Source organism: Brienomyrus brachyistius, chromosome 3, assembly GCF_023856365.1.
Source record: "Brienomyrus brachyistius isolate T26 chromosome 3, BBRACH_0.4, whole genome shotgun sequence".
Taxonomy (NCBI): domain Eukaryota; kingdom Metazoa; phylum Chordata; class Actinopteri; order Osteoglossiformes; family Mormyridae; genus Brienomyrus; species Brienomyrus brachyistius.
Window position 1 is genome coordinate 34,746,912 of NC_064535.1, and position 16,961 is coordinate 34,763,872.

Here is a 16,961-nt window from a genome sequence, read left to right on the forward strand (position 1 = left end):
GCCCCAAAGGCCACCTGACCTCAAGTCAGGACTGCGACCTGGAGCCACATAATTCATGTTAGCGTTAAGCGTAATAAAGGAGAATGAAATGGGCGTGTGCAGAGCGCAAAGCCGTGTGTGTGTGTGTGTGTGTGTGTGTGTGCTTCCTCTCTCCTCTCCAAGCATTCTTGGCCTCCACAGATTTTAATGGTTTAACAATGACAAGTTTATGAAATAGCTCTCATTAAATTCACATTTTGTGATTGTAAACACAGCCAACAGCAGGCTTTGCCCATTGCCCACAAAGGGCACCAGAGAGCCAGGGCTGTGAAGATACAGAACATACAGGTCTGGAGGAGCATCGAGGCCTGAGGGTACGGCAGAGCAGAGTGAATGCAGCCTTCGTTTGATTCCAGTGAACAGAATTACCTAGGAATTGGAAGGGCGGGGAAGGCATTCAGACAGGCTCTGCTTTGGGTCCAGCAGCCTCCGGAGGCCTGCAAGCCCGTTAGAACGGGAAAGAAGACAAGTAAGGACACTGAATTTTGGTTTGGGCCTGAGGAGCTGAGGCAGGGAAACAGTTGGAGATGTAGGGAGGGACAGAGAGGAGTGGCATCTAAGGGGGTGACATGGTGCTGGTCTCTGATGCTCTTGCATGTCGAGATGAGGCATGGATTTCCAGCTGTCAGTAAAGTTCAAAGCCAGCTCAGGTTAAATGAGATGGGGGGGGGGCATGGTGAGCATCAGAGAGCCAGAGATAACAGCCTGGGCAATAAATAATGACAATGTTCGGCTAAGCAGGGTTAGTAATAATAATTACACTCGAACAGAGTTGCTTTGGGAAGAAGAGAGGAGTGAAACTCTTGAAAATAACAAACATGTCCCTGCCCTCTACCCAGGTAAGTGGGAAGTGGAGTTGGTGGAGAGAGCAGCTGGAGTCGCTGTGTTGTCAGGGCGGGTCGGGTTTCTGCAGGTGTCAGGATTGGCGATTGGAGGAGTGCATGGCATAAACAGGCATGAAGGCATGACAGGAGACTGGCAGCTCCACATTCCTACGGTGAAGGAGGCGACATCAGCAGTAGCCAATGACACTGACATTGCAGCTCCAGGTTGCAGGTAATCCTGTAAATAAACAGAAGTTGTCTGAGGTGGACAAGCATCTGTTTTGGTCTGAATCTAGTTGGTAAGTGTTTATTACCAGTCGGCTTCACTTGGCACCATTAATTTTAATGAAGTAAGTTATGGGATTAGTAATTAGTGCCGGTATCCAGGTCAACTTGGCTTGTTGCGTGGAGATCAGGGTCTCTCCCTTCTTGTTGGGATTTGGTGTGTGTGTTGCTTCGGTAAGTATGGCAGTTGGCTTGCTATGTTACCAGTGATGTATGGGGAGTTAGTTAAGGAAGGTAGCAGATTCTTTTGTAGGATTAGTCATTAGTACCTCTGTTCAGTTGAACTTGATTTTTGTTGGTGTATGGAGGCCACGCCCTCTTGCTTTGTGTTGCTAATTAAGATTGCTGTCCTCAACACTTAGGGCATAGGTATTTTACCCTCAGCTACGTCTCAGACAGGCAAAGATCTCTGCAAACAGGAATCTACATTGGGTCGGTAAGTGCAGTTAGTTTCCCGTGTTGCTAGTGATTTGGGGTTAGTTTTGGAAATTTGGAATTTTGGTTTTAGTCATTGGCTGCCCTATTCAGGTTAACTCAGCTTTTGTTTTTGTTTTGTGGAGGCTACGCCTTCTCCCTTGGTGGTGGTAATTAAAATTACTGCCCTAAGCATCTGGGGGACAGATATATAACAGTCTCAGCTCAGTTTTGGCTGCAAGCATCTGCACTGATGGAAAAGATGGGACTTGAGGCATTTCTTGAAGGCAGAGACAGAGTCGTCTGATAGATGGGTAGCTTGTTCCACCACTGAGGAATGACACATGAGAAATTGTTTATTTTCACATGGAGGAGGGATCAATAGGTGGTGCTGAAGGCAAGAGGGAGAATATGTCTAGATGAGCAACTCGATGCAGACAAGTGTCATACCACTAACGGCTTTGAAAGCCAAGGACGTCAACTTGAAGTGTACACCTGTCACCAATGAACAGAGAAATGGAAAAAATTAGACCATTTTGGATGATTTTGTTGCAAGTCGTTTGCAGTGGTTTCAGGACAGAAGCTGGCAGTTTTCCCAGTAATGAGTTACAGTACTCTAGTCATGAGGTGATGAGTGCCTGGAGTAGGGATCTTGGAAGACCGTGCTGTACAGTGAAATTGTGGTGAACGGTAGGACTGGAAGAAAAGAATTTTTCTTTGATTCAGTTGGAGGTGGTACTTCATCCATGTCAGCAAGGCATGTAGAAGTATGATCTGAGACTGTTGTGTCCTCTGGGGGGAAGGTTATGTAGAGCTGGATGTCATCTGTGTCATAGTGGTAAGAGAAGCAGTGTGACTGAATGATCAGACCGAGAAAAGTGGCACAAGGAGAAGAGGAGGGGGCCAAGGTTGGAACCTTGTGGCACACCAATTAATACCTGATGCAGCTTGTAGTTCTCTGCGTGCCAAAACATTTGGAAAGATTTACTTTATAGGTAAATCAAACCATCCCAAAGCAGTGGCTATAATTCCAAATTCAGAGATGGACACTGGAATCTGGAGATTAAATGTGTCAAAGGCTGCAGACAGGCAAGGCAGGAGAAGAGCAGACGGCTGAGATGAAATGCATATCGTTGGGTGTCAGCAACAGTCAGCAGCCCAGTCTCGGTGGAGTGTCCATCTCTGGAACTGACCCGGTGGGGGTCTAGGTCCTTATTCTCTTAGAGGCACTGGAAATGTGATTGAGGACGGCACAAGTTTTAGACAACAATGTGAGGAGAGAAGCTGAACTGTAGTTTTTTTTTTATTTGTGGTGGGTCATGTGTGGATTTTGTAAGCAGCAGAGTTAAACAAGCCTGCTGAAGTGCAGTAGGAAGTTTACCAGGCTTGAGCGATGTGCTGATCATGTGGGTGAAAACAAGTGTGAGTGCAGGAGAGATGACTTGTAGGAGACACAAGAGAGTAGAGCCCCGGGGACACATAGAAATGAGCAAACCTGCTCCCCCCTCCCCACCCAGTTGAGCAGATAGTATAAGAGAAAGAGGAGCGTGTGGACAGGGCAGCTGGAGTTGCAGTGTTTTCAGGGTGGATCCCGATTTCTATGACTGCCAGGATATGGAATGATGAGCACGTAGCAAGGATAGGGATGAAGTCAGCTTTGTTGACAACAGGCTGGCAGCTCCGCAGTCATATAGCAAAGGAGGTGACATCAGTAAAATTATTCACACCTGCTGCTGGTTTTCCAGACTGCATTTCCTCCTCTGAAGTAATGTGCGGGGTGGACAAGCATCTGTAGTGGTAGGAATCTACATCTGTTTGGTAAGTGCTTCTTAGAAATTGGGTCCCCATGTTACTAGTGACATGCAGATTGTTAGTTGTAGAAGTTTAGAGTTTTGCTTATGGGATTAGCAATTCGCACCCCTGTTCAGGTGAAATCAGTTTTTATTTCCAGTCTGCGAAGGCTACTTGGTACTGGTACAGGTAATTAAGGTTGCTCCCCTAAGCTCTTGGGAGGTCGGTATATTTGAATCTTAGCACAGTCTTGGATAGGTAAGAATCTCCTTGTTAAGTGGTTATTAGTAGTTCATCCCTTTTTTACCAGCAATATGTGGTAGATAGTGAAGTTATACGTTTTGGTTGTGGGATTAGTCATTAGTACTATATTACTATATCATTACTATATCATTACTATTACTACTCTGTTCAGGTAAACTTAGCCTTCGTGTATGTTCCCCGGCAGCTACGCCCTCTGTTTGTTCTGGTGGTTAATATTGCCACCTTACGCTCTTTGGGGGATACGTATATTAGAGTTTCAGCTCAGTCCCCAATGGGCAGGGACCCCACTTAGCAGGAGTCTGCATCGGGTTCGTAAGTGTTTCTTAATAATTGACTGGCTTTGTTACCAGACATTTGTTGGTTAGTTAAGACAGGAGTTTTGGTTATGGGATTAGTTGTTAATGCCTGATGCAGCTTGTAGTTCTCTGCGTGCCAAAACATTTGGAAAGATTTACTTTATAGGTAAATTCAGGTGAACTCAACATTATGCTCTACAGAGGCGACGCCCTTTCTGTGGTACTTACTCTCAGGTATAAGCACTGAGACCAGCTCGTCATTGCTAAAGCAAACTACTGAAACATTAGCTTCCTGCTTGTGTGCAGTCCGGCGAGGCTCCCGAGGAACCCTCTAAGGAACCCTTAGCTAAGTGCCATTCACATTCCAACCCCTGCTTCCAGAACATTCCTACCATTCAAAGTCAGTTTGGGTGACAAGAGCAGTATCAGGAGGTCACTCAGGGTCCAATCTCTGGATTTTCTACGCTTCTTTAGAAGAGAGTGATTGAACATGAAAGTCAGCTTCAATTCACTTTGATTCTTCGTGGTGTATTTTGGATACTGTGGTATATTTTTATATAAGAAATGGAATATATTGGAACATAGTGATCAATGGCAGGGTCACAGACCAGGGGCACAAGGCACTCCTTTTATTTCCCCTCTATAAAACGATTTAGAAACTCAATTAATCTGTGAGAGCCACCAGCTAGGGCTGCGCTGATTCTGGACGTCGCCTGTGAGCCCGCATGCCAGTCGGATAAGCGGGATGCAAGGAACCACAGTGTGTAACTGTAGGAATTTGACACAAAGGAGTGTCTGCCACACCAGTAACTGAATTGGATGGGCTATGGGAGAGCCCCTGGTTACCAAGAGTAACCCAGTAACCCAAGCATACGCACCCCACAGCTGGACGCACTGTCGCCTGACACCCTGCACAAGGCTTCGTTACATTAATTACATTATGCAACGGGAAGGGGAAGTCTAGTTTTACACCTGCAAGGAACTTCACCACTTGCCAAGTTGTTTGTAATTCAAACTTTCGCTTTGTGGGGTTGCATCACTTTTTAGACTTTGGACATGACACACGGAAATTGTTTTTTACAAAAACTCCAGCAAGAATGTGTTTCCAAGCACAAGTTTCCAGGTTTGTCCATGTCCAACTATAGAAATGAGGAAAAATGTAATAGCTCGCTTGAGCATCTAAATGGCTAAAAAGTAACTTTTAGGGAACATATTGCTTGTCAGCTATATAACAAATCATCCATCTTTCAGCCATTAAAGAAAAGATATGGACAACAAGAGAAGGCAGAATAGGACCGACCTCTGCTGGACATTCATCTAGTTTCCCAAAAATATCATCTGCATTAAAGCAGTTTCCCTAATCCATTCACAATTATCTTTACGGTGCACAAACTTTCCTCATGCAGAGAGCACTATGTTCATTTAGTGGACCCCTTTGTTCATAGCGCCATAGTTGTCCGTAGTTCAGGTGAGGATGGCCCAGGCTCAGAGAGTAGGTTCATCCCTGGAGGAGCTCGTAGGAGTTTTACCTACACAAAAATGTTCTGAGGGCAGAAGGAAAAATGATTGGTTCAGTGAGATAACCAATCAGATTGTAGAGGAGGAGGGCCCAAGACATCTGACTGGGTCACATTAGTTGGCATGGGAACCACCCCAATGCCTGCTTCATCCATATGAACCAGGTGCCTAATAGCATTGTCTGAAGGCCTATGGGATGGGTAGCCTGTGATGCTGGCCTCTGTGAAAATGAAAGATTTTGAAAATCCTGCTGCTTTTTGTCTTTTCATAGGGAAGCGTATAGCAACACGTAAGATTTATGAAGGCTAGGGTTATGGCTACAGATTCACGAGGGACTTTCAAAGAATACATTCAGATCTTTACTCTGTAAGCGGTCTGCCTATTCCTCAGCCGTCAGACCCAAAGCAGTCTGCCTGGGAGACTGTCTTCTCATGACAGCCATACTTCCCTGCGTTTGCGGCCACTAGCTTTTAATTTTGCGTTTGCAGTTTTGTGAAACGACCGTAAAATTTCGGGAAATGTCAGAAAAACCGAAGCCTGTATTTAGAAAGTTCTAATTGTTATAAATCAGAGTGTCCATGCAGGGTTCAACCAGGGCACAGATATCAGGAGAGTAATGTGAATTTTTTACCAATTTTCAGTTTAGGAAATCTAAAATCAATTAAATGAACCCGCGAATGCCTCACTGAACAATAAGAGCACAAAACAAGTTTGCTAATGTAAATGAATAGCAGGGATCCTTGTTTAAGTTTCATTCCTTGTTTTTGTCATTAGCCCCGACGTACGTCACAGCCAGTCCTACAAGGAACAGCCAATAAGAAGCAGGGGTGTGGAAGAGCAGATAAACACTTCTCACTAATCCAGTTACTAATGACTGGAAACTGCACACATCTAAGCTTAAAGCTCTCCACAGGACATAACAGCTGCAATTCAAAACATCTGACCAAATAAGTCATGAGAGAGTCTTTGCGTAGTTGTAGTGGGTGGATTGACAGACAGCTACGTTTATACAGATTCCACACAGGAGACTGCCTTCTAAATGTCCTGGGACCCAAAGTTCATACATTCACAGCCGAAAACATTGAAATGCATCTTACAGGAAACTTAGGAACAAAACTAAATCTTTATAACGAACCATTTCATGTAGAGAAACTGGTACGAGAAAACTTCGTGTGCTGCAGCGAAAGTTGACTGATTCTGATTAAATAAAAGAGGGAAGAAATACTATGTATGTTGTTTCTTACAATAAAAGTTGTCAGCAAACGAAAACCTTAAATTTATTATGAACGAGGACCTTCATTAACATCTCCTGTATGTTTTGGAAACATTCTGTTTTAGGGTCACAGGATTCTCCTGAGTCACTGTCCGACTAGTACAAACAGGCTGCATGCTAGAGATTGAGAGTTAAAGACTCACTTTTTCCTCAATGAACCTGGTAAACATTTGCCCTGGAGTTCAGCCATTTGAACCCTGTGGACCCTCTCAGATTCCTTGATGGTAGCCGGTTAAAAAGTTACCCTCTGCCATGTGCCACTGCGGCCCAATCTACCCTTTAAAAGTGTCACACACAGCACTGGGAAGAAGGGACTCTCAGCCCATCAGCATCCACCTCTTCACCCACCACCCTTGATAACTCCGGTGAAGACCATGAAGATCATCAACATCGTACGTATATCCCATGCTCCAGGGTAGCTGCAAATTAGTAATACACTTCAACAGCAACTATTCTTGTTTAAAAAACTATTTGTTTTCAACGTAAATATCAAATATTTTATTACTACTTACAGGGACCAGACCCATCGCAGGTTTATCGGCCAAATTTGACAAATATCAACGACGATTCAAAATCTGGGTACAGGAACTTTCAGGTAAGTCACAAATACTCTCTATTACTGTAACAGGGGAGTCCTGTCACTGTGGGTGTCTTATACTTGCATCCCCTTGCTATTACAGAATGGGGATCTTATTGAGAGAGTCTACAAGACCTACAAGACAATGCACACCAATCAAACTCTGGAATTTGTGAAAAAGAAGGTCAGACCTATCATTGCAAATTTACAAATGGCTAAATGGTATTCGGGATTTTACATAGCTTATCAAGAAAAAGTGAATTCCTTCACGTTGACTAAGGAGCAGCTTCATCTCGGAATGGTACCTTGGCTCAGGACAGCGATGATAATGTAGTGAATTCCTGTTGTTCGCCCCAATGCAGCACGAAATGTGGTCTGGATGCAATCACACTCAAATGAACATGATGGAGAGCATTGGCACTCTCAATCAGCTGGTGGATGAATCTGATCCAGATGTGGACTTCCCCAATTCCTTCCATGCCTTCCAGACAGCTGAAGGAATCCGTCAGGAGCACCCAGACAAAGGTAAAGCATGAATCACAGAGTGTGTCGGTGTTCTGCAGATTTGGTCCAATGTTGGTATTTTATAATGAGCGGGTGACAGCGAGCATTAAGCATCACGTTCTCTCTCACTCAGACTAATGAGCTGCCAGATAAAGGTAAAACTTAGGTCACATGGTGTATTGATGTTCTTCAGATTTGGTCCAAGTGGTTTACAGTGACCATTCAGCATCATGTTCTCCTGCACTCCCATAGACTGGTTCCAGCTGATCGGGCTCATTCATGACATCGGGAAGATCATGGCATTTTGGGGAGAACCTCAGGTTAGTCAACAGGATGGGGGGGGGGGGGGTGGAGTCACAATAACAGCTTTGGGTCTGACATGTATACCGACATCATCACACCACAATGATATTCAGATTAATTATTTATTGGTGCTGTGATACTATTACCAGTTTAGTTACCTTGAGTATCCAAACAAATATGTACAAAACAAGAGCGCAGACGTAACAGTCGATTATTTTGCATTAAACAAAGGTATCACAGCTGCAGTAGGAAAATGAATCCTGGAGATATTTCTTTAGCTTCTGAGTGAACCTTTGGCATGCATACATCTTCCCAGTGGGCCGTGGTGGGCGACACATTCCCAGTAGGCTGCAAGTTCCAGAACTCCATCGTCTTCAGGGGCACCACATTCATGGACAATCCAGATGAACAGAACCCAGCCTACAAGTACAGTCACTTTTCCTCACAAGGAACATTTGCCCCCACTGATTAGACACACTGCACCCAGGCATCCATGTTGGCTGGTGCACTTAACCACTCATCTTTCTGTACACTTCTCAGCACTGAATATGGAATCTACCAACCACAGTGTGGCCTGGATAACATATGGATGTCATGGGGCCATGATGGTAAGTCGTGCAGAAGCATAGGGAAGCCATCTCTGGACCGGACGTTGTAGTGTTCAGATTCTGGATTAGAGTTTAGTTGGATTCCTGAAGGACTTTGCACATCTCTTAAAAAAAGTGCCATGGTCTCTAGACATCTAGCTCACCTAACTTTTTCTTCCAGAATACTTGTACAGAGTGATGAAGTTCAACAAGTGCTCTATTCCAGAAGAGGTGCGTCCAAAAGCATCTGCCTCATGAACGCAGGCCTAGACGGGCTGTGCAGGATGCCGTAACGTTTACCATCCATTCACAGGGCTTGTACATGTTGCGATTCCACTCCTTCTACCCCTGGCACACCCACGGTGACTACATGCACCTCTGCAATGAGAAGGACCAGCGCATGCTGCCGTGGGTGAAGGAGTTCAAGTGAGTATTATACCCAGGAACATGCAGCACTGAGCGCCTAAGCCAGTGCCATCAGACTGCTAAGCTAAGCTAGCGGCACAGCCCTCGTGTTCCAACATCTGTACACTTGGTCACCTTACAGCAAATTTGACCTGTACACAAAGAGTACAGACCTACCAGATGTGGAGAAGCTGAACCCTTACTACCAGTCGCTGATAGACAAGTACTGCCCGGGGGAGCTGTACTGGTGAGGGCCAGAGGTGCTGCCAACTTGGAGAGAAAAGCCCCCCCACAAATGCAAGAAGGTCTGCAGGGTGGGGCAGCAGCCGAAATGAGCACGCCGACGTTGCATGGCAACTGAAGAATACAGGACAGACGTCTGTGGAAAATCTTTATTAAGTACAAAAAGTTTGTATAAAAATGCACTCAACCAATCCCCCCCCCCCCCCCCAATTATAATAGCTTTTTTTTTTTTTTTGAGGGGGGGAGGATAAATGTCTTGCATTGCTTTTGGGAAAAACAGGCAAAGGAAATAAAATCCAGCAGGTGCATCTCTAACGTCATGATTGTCTTGAATCTGAAAAGCATTTCGCTCACAGCAGCCTCCACACCAATATGTCAGGAGGTGCTCGTCACCTGGAGAGGCACCAGTGACGTGCCAACTAAATGAAGCAACTGGCATCTTTTTGTAAGGAGGCCAAGCCTGGCAGAGACGGAGATGAGTGACTGACGTTACCCCCACAGCGTGTGCTTAGCGTCCTCAACACCACCCAGATTTAACTAGATGCGAAACCACACACATCTCCTAAAACATAAAGATTGTGTAGTCAGCTAGTCATCTGTGCAAAACCACAGAATCACCCCCTCCAAAACACACACACGGGAAGTCCCCACGAGTGTCTCTAACCTCAGCACATTCATGATCAGACGACCAGGTTCTAGACTAATCCATTCAACTCAAATGTACTGAACTCCTTGAAATTGAGGACAACAGCTGCATCGTCAACATTCAAGCCTGAGGCTGCAAGCATCATGCCAACATATTACATTTAGGCTGTACACTAAAAAACACACACACACACACACACACACACACACACACACACACACAGTGTGCAAAAGACAGCCTTTGATTCAGCCCGAGAGCTTTGAGCCACAACAAAATGCAGTCTAGGGCACTGACTAGTGAGTGTCCTGGTACCATGAGGCGGAAGAGGTCCAGACAGACCAAATTATGCCATTACAGGTTTAAATTATACTTCATTTGAACACCAATTAGTAAATACTTCATTACATAAAGGGTGGGCTTAATACCTGAGGTGGTTTGCACTTGGAACTGAAACGCAAAATAAATCATATTACAGCACAGGGTGAGAAAAGCTGTTGATGGCCTGCAGGATGTGGCGTTATTGTTGTGGTTTCCCAATCAGCCAGCTACAGGCAAGCATGCAAAGATCAGTACATGGAGGAAGCGAAGGGGAATGCTTTCAGAACGAGGAAATGGCGAGCGATCTGCCCGAGAGCCTGACAGGACAACACACAGAGCACTGCAGAGAGCTTCCCTCACACAGGGTACGGGGGGGGGGGACAGGCTAAAAACCACCTTCATGGCCAAAATGCTCTGAACTACAAACACACGGGTTTCTCCTCAGTATAACATAGGAAAATACTTACTCAAAACCAAGCAGGACACACAAATCCTTCAAGGAGACATAAGGCAGTTTTGACAACAGGCAACATACCAAGATTAGACTGGGTTATGTGCTTCTCAAGTTCAGGAATCATGGCGAAGCAGGGGGAGGGAAGAGGGATGACATCACTTCCTCTTCTTCGGGACTCTGTCAGAATCCAATCTCTCTGCCTGGCTGGCCACAGACTCCTCCGTCTTCCTGCTCTGGTCCCTTTTCTCTTGGGAAGCCTTTGCGCTCCTAGACTCTGTGGAAGCAACTCTGGGGCGACTGGTTCTGGGAGAGCAGAATATCTTCATAAGGGAGATGGCGGCCCATGTGGCGAAGAGGGACCAAAGCACCAAGGGGCCAGAAAGGGGCCCGACGCAGCTCCGCAGCACCTGTAGGGCTCCAGGGACTGGGCCTTCCGGACTGCTCAGGTCTGGATCCTTGTCCTTGACAATTCACAACAGCAGCTCAGCACAAGCAGGCCATAATAAAATCACAGATCCTAAATCCAACATGGGAAGTATTCAGAAATCCTAAAATCGGTACAGACCTGCAGGGCACCTAAATGCCAATCAGGAACTAACTACAACTAGTCTAAACTAGTGCAAACCAGACACTATTGGAAAACACCTGTTGCACTTGTGACCCAGCAAGCAGAGCTGTTTACATCATCATATACAGAACATCTCTGCCCATGACAAACAAAAACAGTTCTTGAGCTGCGAGTGGAACATTGTGAATCAAGCAGTAAACCGAACTCTTACCTTGAGGTCAAACTGGCTCAGCAGGTTCTCCAAGGCTGGGTCCCCCAGGCACACGGCAGGGAAGAACTCGCCAACGTAGCGCCTCCGCCACCACCGCTGCGGGGAAGTCCTGCCGACAGCCGTCAAAACAACTTAGACAACTGCCACGTCAAGAGCAAACTAGCCGTGGTTAATTTTGGGAGCCCCCGGGCACTGCGTCAGTGGCCGAGCCGTATTATTATGGTTGCACCTACAGGCATTTCGACATGCATTAAAACCGGCTCTGCTGGCGTGGCAGTGATGCATTCTGGGATCGGCGGTGGATTCAGGTAAACTGTTAGCAAACTACACAATAGCGCTGACGGTAATCTCAGGCATCGTTATGAAGGCAACACCGTAAATGAGACTCTACACAGAAAACTACTCCGAGTGCCGCTCTGGGCTGGGGGGCTTCCACCTTCAGATTCCTGTCACTCCGACATGACAGTAATGCACTGCACATACCCAACCTTTCCATACCATTCAAGACAGACTACAGCAAACGCCAAAAACATACTGGCTTACTTATTCTACCTTTTAACGTTATGCATCTTGGATACTTTTTGCACAAGTCTGGATCTACTTAAGGTTTTATGCAGCTGCCTGCTTCGCCATTTACACGCAGAACCCCTACGGTCACAAATGTCCAGCAGATGGTTCTCCTTAAAATTTTGATGTTTAAAAATTGGAGTTCCTCGAATTTCATTATGTCCATCAGGCAGCAGCTCCTCAGTTCCACTCGGCCTAGGGGAACTCACCCGTTTTCACTGGTCTTCGTGAACCAGTATTTGTAGAGTCGGGCGCGGATGAATGCTGGAGGCTGCTGGCTGAATGGGTACCGGGACTCGTCCACCTGGATGAGCTTGATCACTGGGGGGGGGTGCAGATGTCAGCACCCACAGCCCTGTCCCAGGCGTGATGGTCAGCCCCACCCCGTCCACTCACCGCTCCTGCTTCCTTGCAGCAGCTGGTGAACCAAACTGACGAACCAGGGGCTCTGACTGTAGGGGCCCTGGGCAGCAAACCACATCTGCCAGTCCAGCCGCGGTTGGTGAGGGACCACCACGGGTAGGGGGGTGCTCTCATTCCCAGGCTTGTACATGAACTCGATTTCCTTGGGGCGACCAAAGAAAGGATCAGGTATACAGCTCTTATTGTGCCAAAAATGGCAGAACAATATCAGCCACATAAAGGCTAGTCATGCGCCTACACCTTGAACTCGTCATTGTGAATTCACACCCAGCTCCTGGATCATCTGAAGAATGTCCTTTCACGCCTACTTCCAGCTGGCCAAACATACACACCACCCCGATTCTCACCGTCCAGGTCTTCTTGTCCATGCTGCCCTCGATCACCACCTCTGGTCGCCCGCCAACCCCGGTCATCGTCCTGAAGAGCCCGTAGGAGCTCACCAGCTGGTAGCGATCCACCACGTCGTACAGCTTCTGCACGCCTGGCCAGATACTGCGGTGAGTCTCGTGGTGAATGGTAGTGTAGGGGACCTTCGGAGAGATAGTGATGAACCTACGTTTACGTCACAGGTCCACGTAGAAGGGATGGCTCCTGCTCAGAGGAGATCGGTAACTCACCAGGCTAATGGTGAGCATGAAAGCTGCCACTGTGGCAAAAATGGCCCACTGGATGGTGACCAGGAGCTTCCAAAGTCCCCGCACACAGGCACACCTGACAGACAACCAATACACTCAGCGACAGAGGCAAGAATAAGCACCGCCCCTGTGAGGCTTTTAACATTACGACAAACGTTCTCTAAATAAAACAGAGAGGATGTGAGAAAGCTGGGCTCAGACTAGTACTTACCTGAACATGGCCGTGATGACCTCCCAGGTGAGAGAGAGAACTCCAATCCAAATGGTAGAAACTGTGATCTTATTCAAAAAATGATGGAACTGATCGTAGGTAAATGCTAAACGAAAAAAATCCAAGCTGTGGTCAGTTTGGCCAAAAGGTTTTGCCGTCCGGCCGCTAAAGTCAAGCTGATTACATTTCATGACACCAAGACAAACCTGTTCTTGAAGACACGCTCTTTGTCTCCCAGTTAACTTCCAGCTCAAAATACAACCTGGTACAGTAGATTATCAGCACATACATGGCTAGTTCAATCATGAATGCTGTCCAAGAGATTAAGGCTTGAGGCCAAGTTTCTAAGGAAAGAAAATGTAGAACTTATTGCAGGCAAGACATCCAAGACCATTCTTGTCACAAAACCAAACTAGTAGCATTACTAAAAACAAATTTTAAACCTGGAGAGGATGCTTCAAGAAAATCTTGAAAATGTGAAATACCAGAAATTCTGGATGGCTGAGAGCTAACCACCAAATTTCTGAATGTGCTGCTAGCCAGCACACATTACATAAGGCCCAGCACATTCCTCCAGCCCCGAGTAGGACACCCACAGTCCCTGGAGAAAGGAGGTGAGAGAAAGAAGTGATCATACTCTCACGACTCTTCTTCCTGTAGCGCCCGAGCCAAGAGTTCATCTGGTCATCATCCAGGAGAGAGAAGCACAAGGCGATGGTGAGGAGGTTGAAGAAGCTGTAGTTTCCTGACAGTATGATGAACACCTGGAGCAAGACCTGCAGAGAAGGTGAAGAGAAGAGAATCTGGAGTGCTGAGTTACCAGCCCACTCTGCAAACATGGAGAGCCTGGCAGAGGGACACACCTGCAGGTAGAAAGAGGTGAGCCTCAAACACCTGATAGGGGCAAAGAAGAGGAAGGGGGTGGCCATCTCGATGACGAAGAGGCCAACGACACTGAGCTTGTGGAACCAGACAGGGAGCTGGTGGGCATACCAGGCCAGGGGCGTGGGAAGGCACTGCGTTTCATAGTGGTACGTCAAGGCTGCACAGAGGGGCACTCACGTGACCACAGTTGATAAAGAAGCAGTCCAGTTCAGATCTTTATAGCATGAAAGTGGTCCGAGTGGACCTCGTACCTGTGAGGCCCCACCAGGTCGGGCAGCGGCTGGTGAGCTTGACCACGCCGGAGGCAAACGTCAGCCGGAAGAGCAGCCAGCGGAGAAGCCAGAAGGTCATGCCGTCGTGGTAGCAGGAGGAGGACTTCCCCCGGAAGAGCTTCAGCGGAGCCACCAGGACCGCGAGGAAGCCCGTCTCCAGCAGGAGGCTATCCCTACACACGAGGCCCACCCCATCAGCCCAAACGGCGCCTGAGAGGGCGGACCGGAGTCCAGCCATCTGTCAGATCTGAAGCCAAGACGCCTCGGGCAGCAGATACACAAGCTGGGACTCATGTGCAGCTCTAGATTTTACCACCTTGTGTTTATATTCCATGTACAGTTTTTACTGTGACTAACAAAGAAGAAATGGAGCCGCTGTCGTTTCACTGCCGTCACAGGCTGACTCTACAGGGCCGAGTTGGCATCCAAAACTCAGCGCTGCCGGAGCACTTACCACTGGAAGTACAGAAACACCTTCGCAACCTGCAAAACGGCAGTGGGTCAGTGTTGAATTTTTTATTTTATATTTTATATATATATATATATATATATATATATATATATCAAATAGCCCTTTATTGTCAATTCCCTATATGTGCATAATATACAAGGGAATCGAAATGCTGTTTCTCATGTTCATAGTACAAATAAAGTAGAAAAAAAGTATAAAGACAGATATGATAAATATCAATAGTACTAAAAATAGTAAATCCAAGACGTGATGTTTGTTTTGGTTTTGTGTCTGAAGACACATTTTGTGAGCACTGCCATTAGACACACAGTGACTCAGCCAGGGGAGCTCAGCGCAGGCAGGTACGGCTGGTGGACACCCCCCTAACGATGAGGGGGGGGGGGTACCTGGAAGAGGGAGAGGTAGAAGAACCACAGCAGGAAGAAGATCAGGCTGTCCCTCAGGGGCTCCAGCACCAGCGCTCCGAAGGACAGCAGCGCCCCCAGCAGGCTAATCAGCTCCATCATCTGTGAGGTGTCCAGGCCCAGGTGGGGGGCCAGCCACAGCAGGGTGGGGGAGTCCCACAGCTGTTCCAGTAGGGGCCGCCCGGGGGACCGCATCAGCCAGCCAGCATCCAGGATTCCTTCATTTCCATAGAGTCCTGGGATGAGAGGCAGCATGACACACCAAGCTGAAAGGTGCATGCTGGAAAAGGAGCAGGGGAGCCACGACCGTAGATGGAAAGAAGTGGCTGTGGAGGGCTGGCTGCTGTGGGCAGGAGAAGATCCGGCCTCGGGGCCCCTGTAGAACCAGCACCTTCCCGCCCCGAACCGTCTGCTGCTTTTATGCAAGTCACACGACCGAGAAGCGGGTCAAGCGTGTCTTTGGTTTGATAATGCCATATGCCGTCTTTTGAGCGGTGTTCAGACTCTGCGTACAGTCCCTAACTATAAGGGTGCATGCACACATATTGTGTTTTCTAAATACGGTACTTGATAAGATCATTATGGTAAATTGGCTTCAATAAAAAGCACGAAAGACTCAGAAAACACCGATATCGTGAGTTAGCCACAACAGAATTTCCATTAATAGTTGTATTTGGCGTTTTAGACAGCAATATCCATTACAAAACAAATCAGAAAAATGACGCCTAGCTCAAAATGAATGTACTGACTCCACGTGTAATCTTATAAAAATGCTGACTTCCGGGTTCCAGCCAGGCGAGGAGCCTTCTGATTGGCCAGGAATGGCGGGGGAAAAAAGCATGATGTCATTCCGTATCAGTCTATAACCACAAATGTTTATTTTTAGAGAAGTAGCAAATCCCATTCCTAAGGAAATGTGAACAAAACCGTGCATAATACAGGGTGCGAAAGCAGAATATAACCACGTACTTACGACTACCAAAACATTTAAAAATGTTTATAAACTTTGAGCAGGAACCAAGCCCCAGTTAGGCACCAAATTTTATTTTTAAATAATAAAATGCTACTTCCCCAACACATTTACCGATATCGAAGGTTAATGCTTTGCGAAATCCAAAGCTGGTTACACATAACTACTGTGCAAAAAAAAATACTTGCGCAAACAGAATGCTTTGTGAACATAAAAAATAACGAATAAGTCAAACGTGCAAACTCTGCATCAGGGTAGTGACTCGGGGATAAATGGGTACAAGAGCCGCGTCTCACCTGGGATCTGGACGTAAAACGACGTGAAGGCGAACAAATAAATGAGCGACATGCTCCATAGGAACATATGCCTGGGCAGCCTGATCTCCCCCATTTCCCGCTGCGACCCCACACCCAACCGAACCCAACTCTCCGAGCAGCATTTATACAGCACAGGAAGCCGAAGCGGTTCGGGTCGCCATGAAGGCGTGGCTCTCCCCGCCTAAAATGCACTTCCTCATAAACCCTGATTTAAAGGGGGCGTTTGAATGTGTATAAAAACTGTACTGGGTGGGAGTGAAAGGGATCGTGTTGCGAGTCTGGGTT

At 46.9% G+C, this 16,961-nt stretch overlaps 2 protein-coding genes across 2 annotated transcripts; one reads left to right on the forward strand and one right to left on the reverse strand.

Moving 5' to 3' along the window:
* The first annotated feature begins 988 nt into the window (after positions 1-988).
* miox (myo-inositol oxygenase) lies at positions 989-9,638 on the forward strand. Its single transcript, XM_049007328.1, has 11 exons — positions 989-1,095; positions 6,991-7,096; positions 7,219-7,299; positions 7,385-7,465; positions 7,644-7,806; positions 8,038-8,105; positions 8,405-8,514; positions 8,629-8,696; positions 8,857-8,906; positions 8,989-9,101; positions 9,223-9,638. The coding sequence occupies exons 1-11, from the start codon at positions 1,004-1,006 to the stop codon at positions 9,329-9,331; spliced, it is 1,041 nt and encodes a 346-aa protein (XP_048863285.1). The 5' UTR covers positions 989-1,003; the 3' UTR covers positions 9,332-9,638.
* Positions 9,639-10,320: 682 nt separating this feature from the next.
* On the reverse strand, positions 10,321-16,961 carry LOC125738415 (lipase maturation factor 2-like). Its single transcript, XM_049007327.1, has 14 exons — positions 16,656-16,961; positions 15,372-15,625; positions 14,968-14,996; positions 14,493-14,686; positions 14,220-14,398; positions 13,994-14,132; positions 13,563-13,700; positions 13,357-13,462; positions 13,128-13,221; positions 12,858-13,040; positions 12,484-12,652; positions 12,297-12,408; positions 11,521-11,629; positions 10,321-11,202 (listed from the first exon to the last, which is right to left on the reverse strand). The coding sequence occupies exons 1-14, from the start codon at positions 16,747-16,749 to the stop codon at positions 10,897-10,899; spliced, it is 2,106 nt and encodes a 701-aa protein (XP_048863284.1). The 5' UTR covers positions 16,750-16,961; the 3' UTR covers positions 10,321-10,896.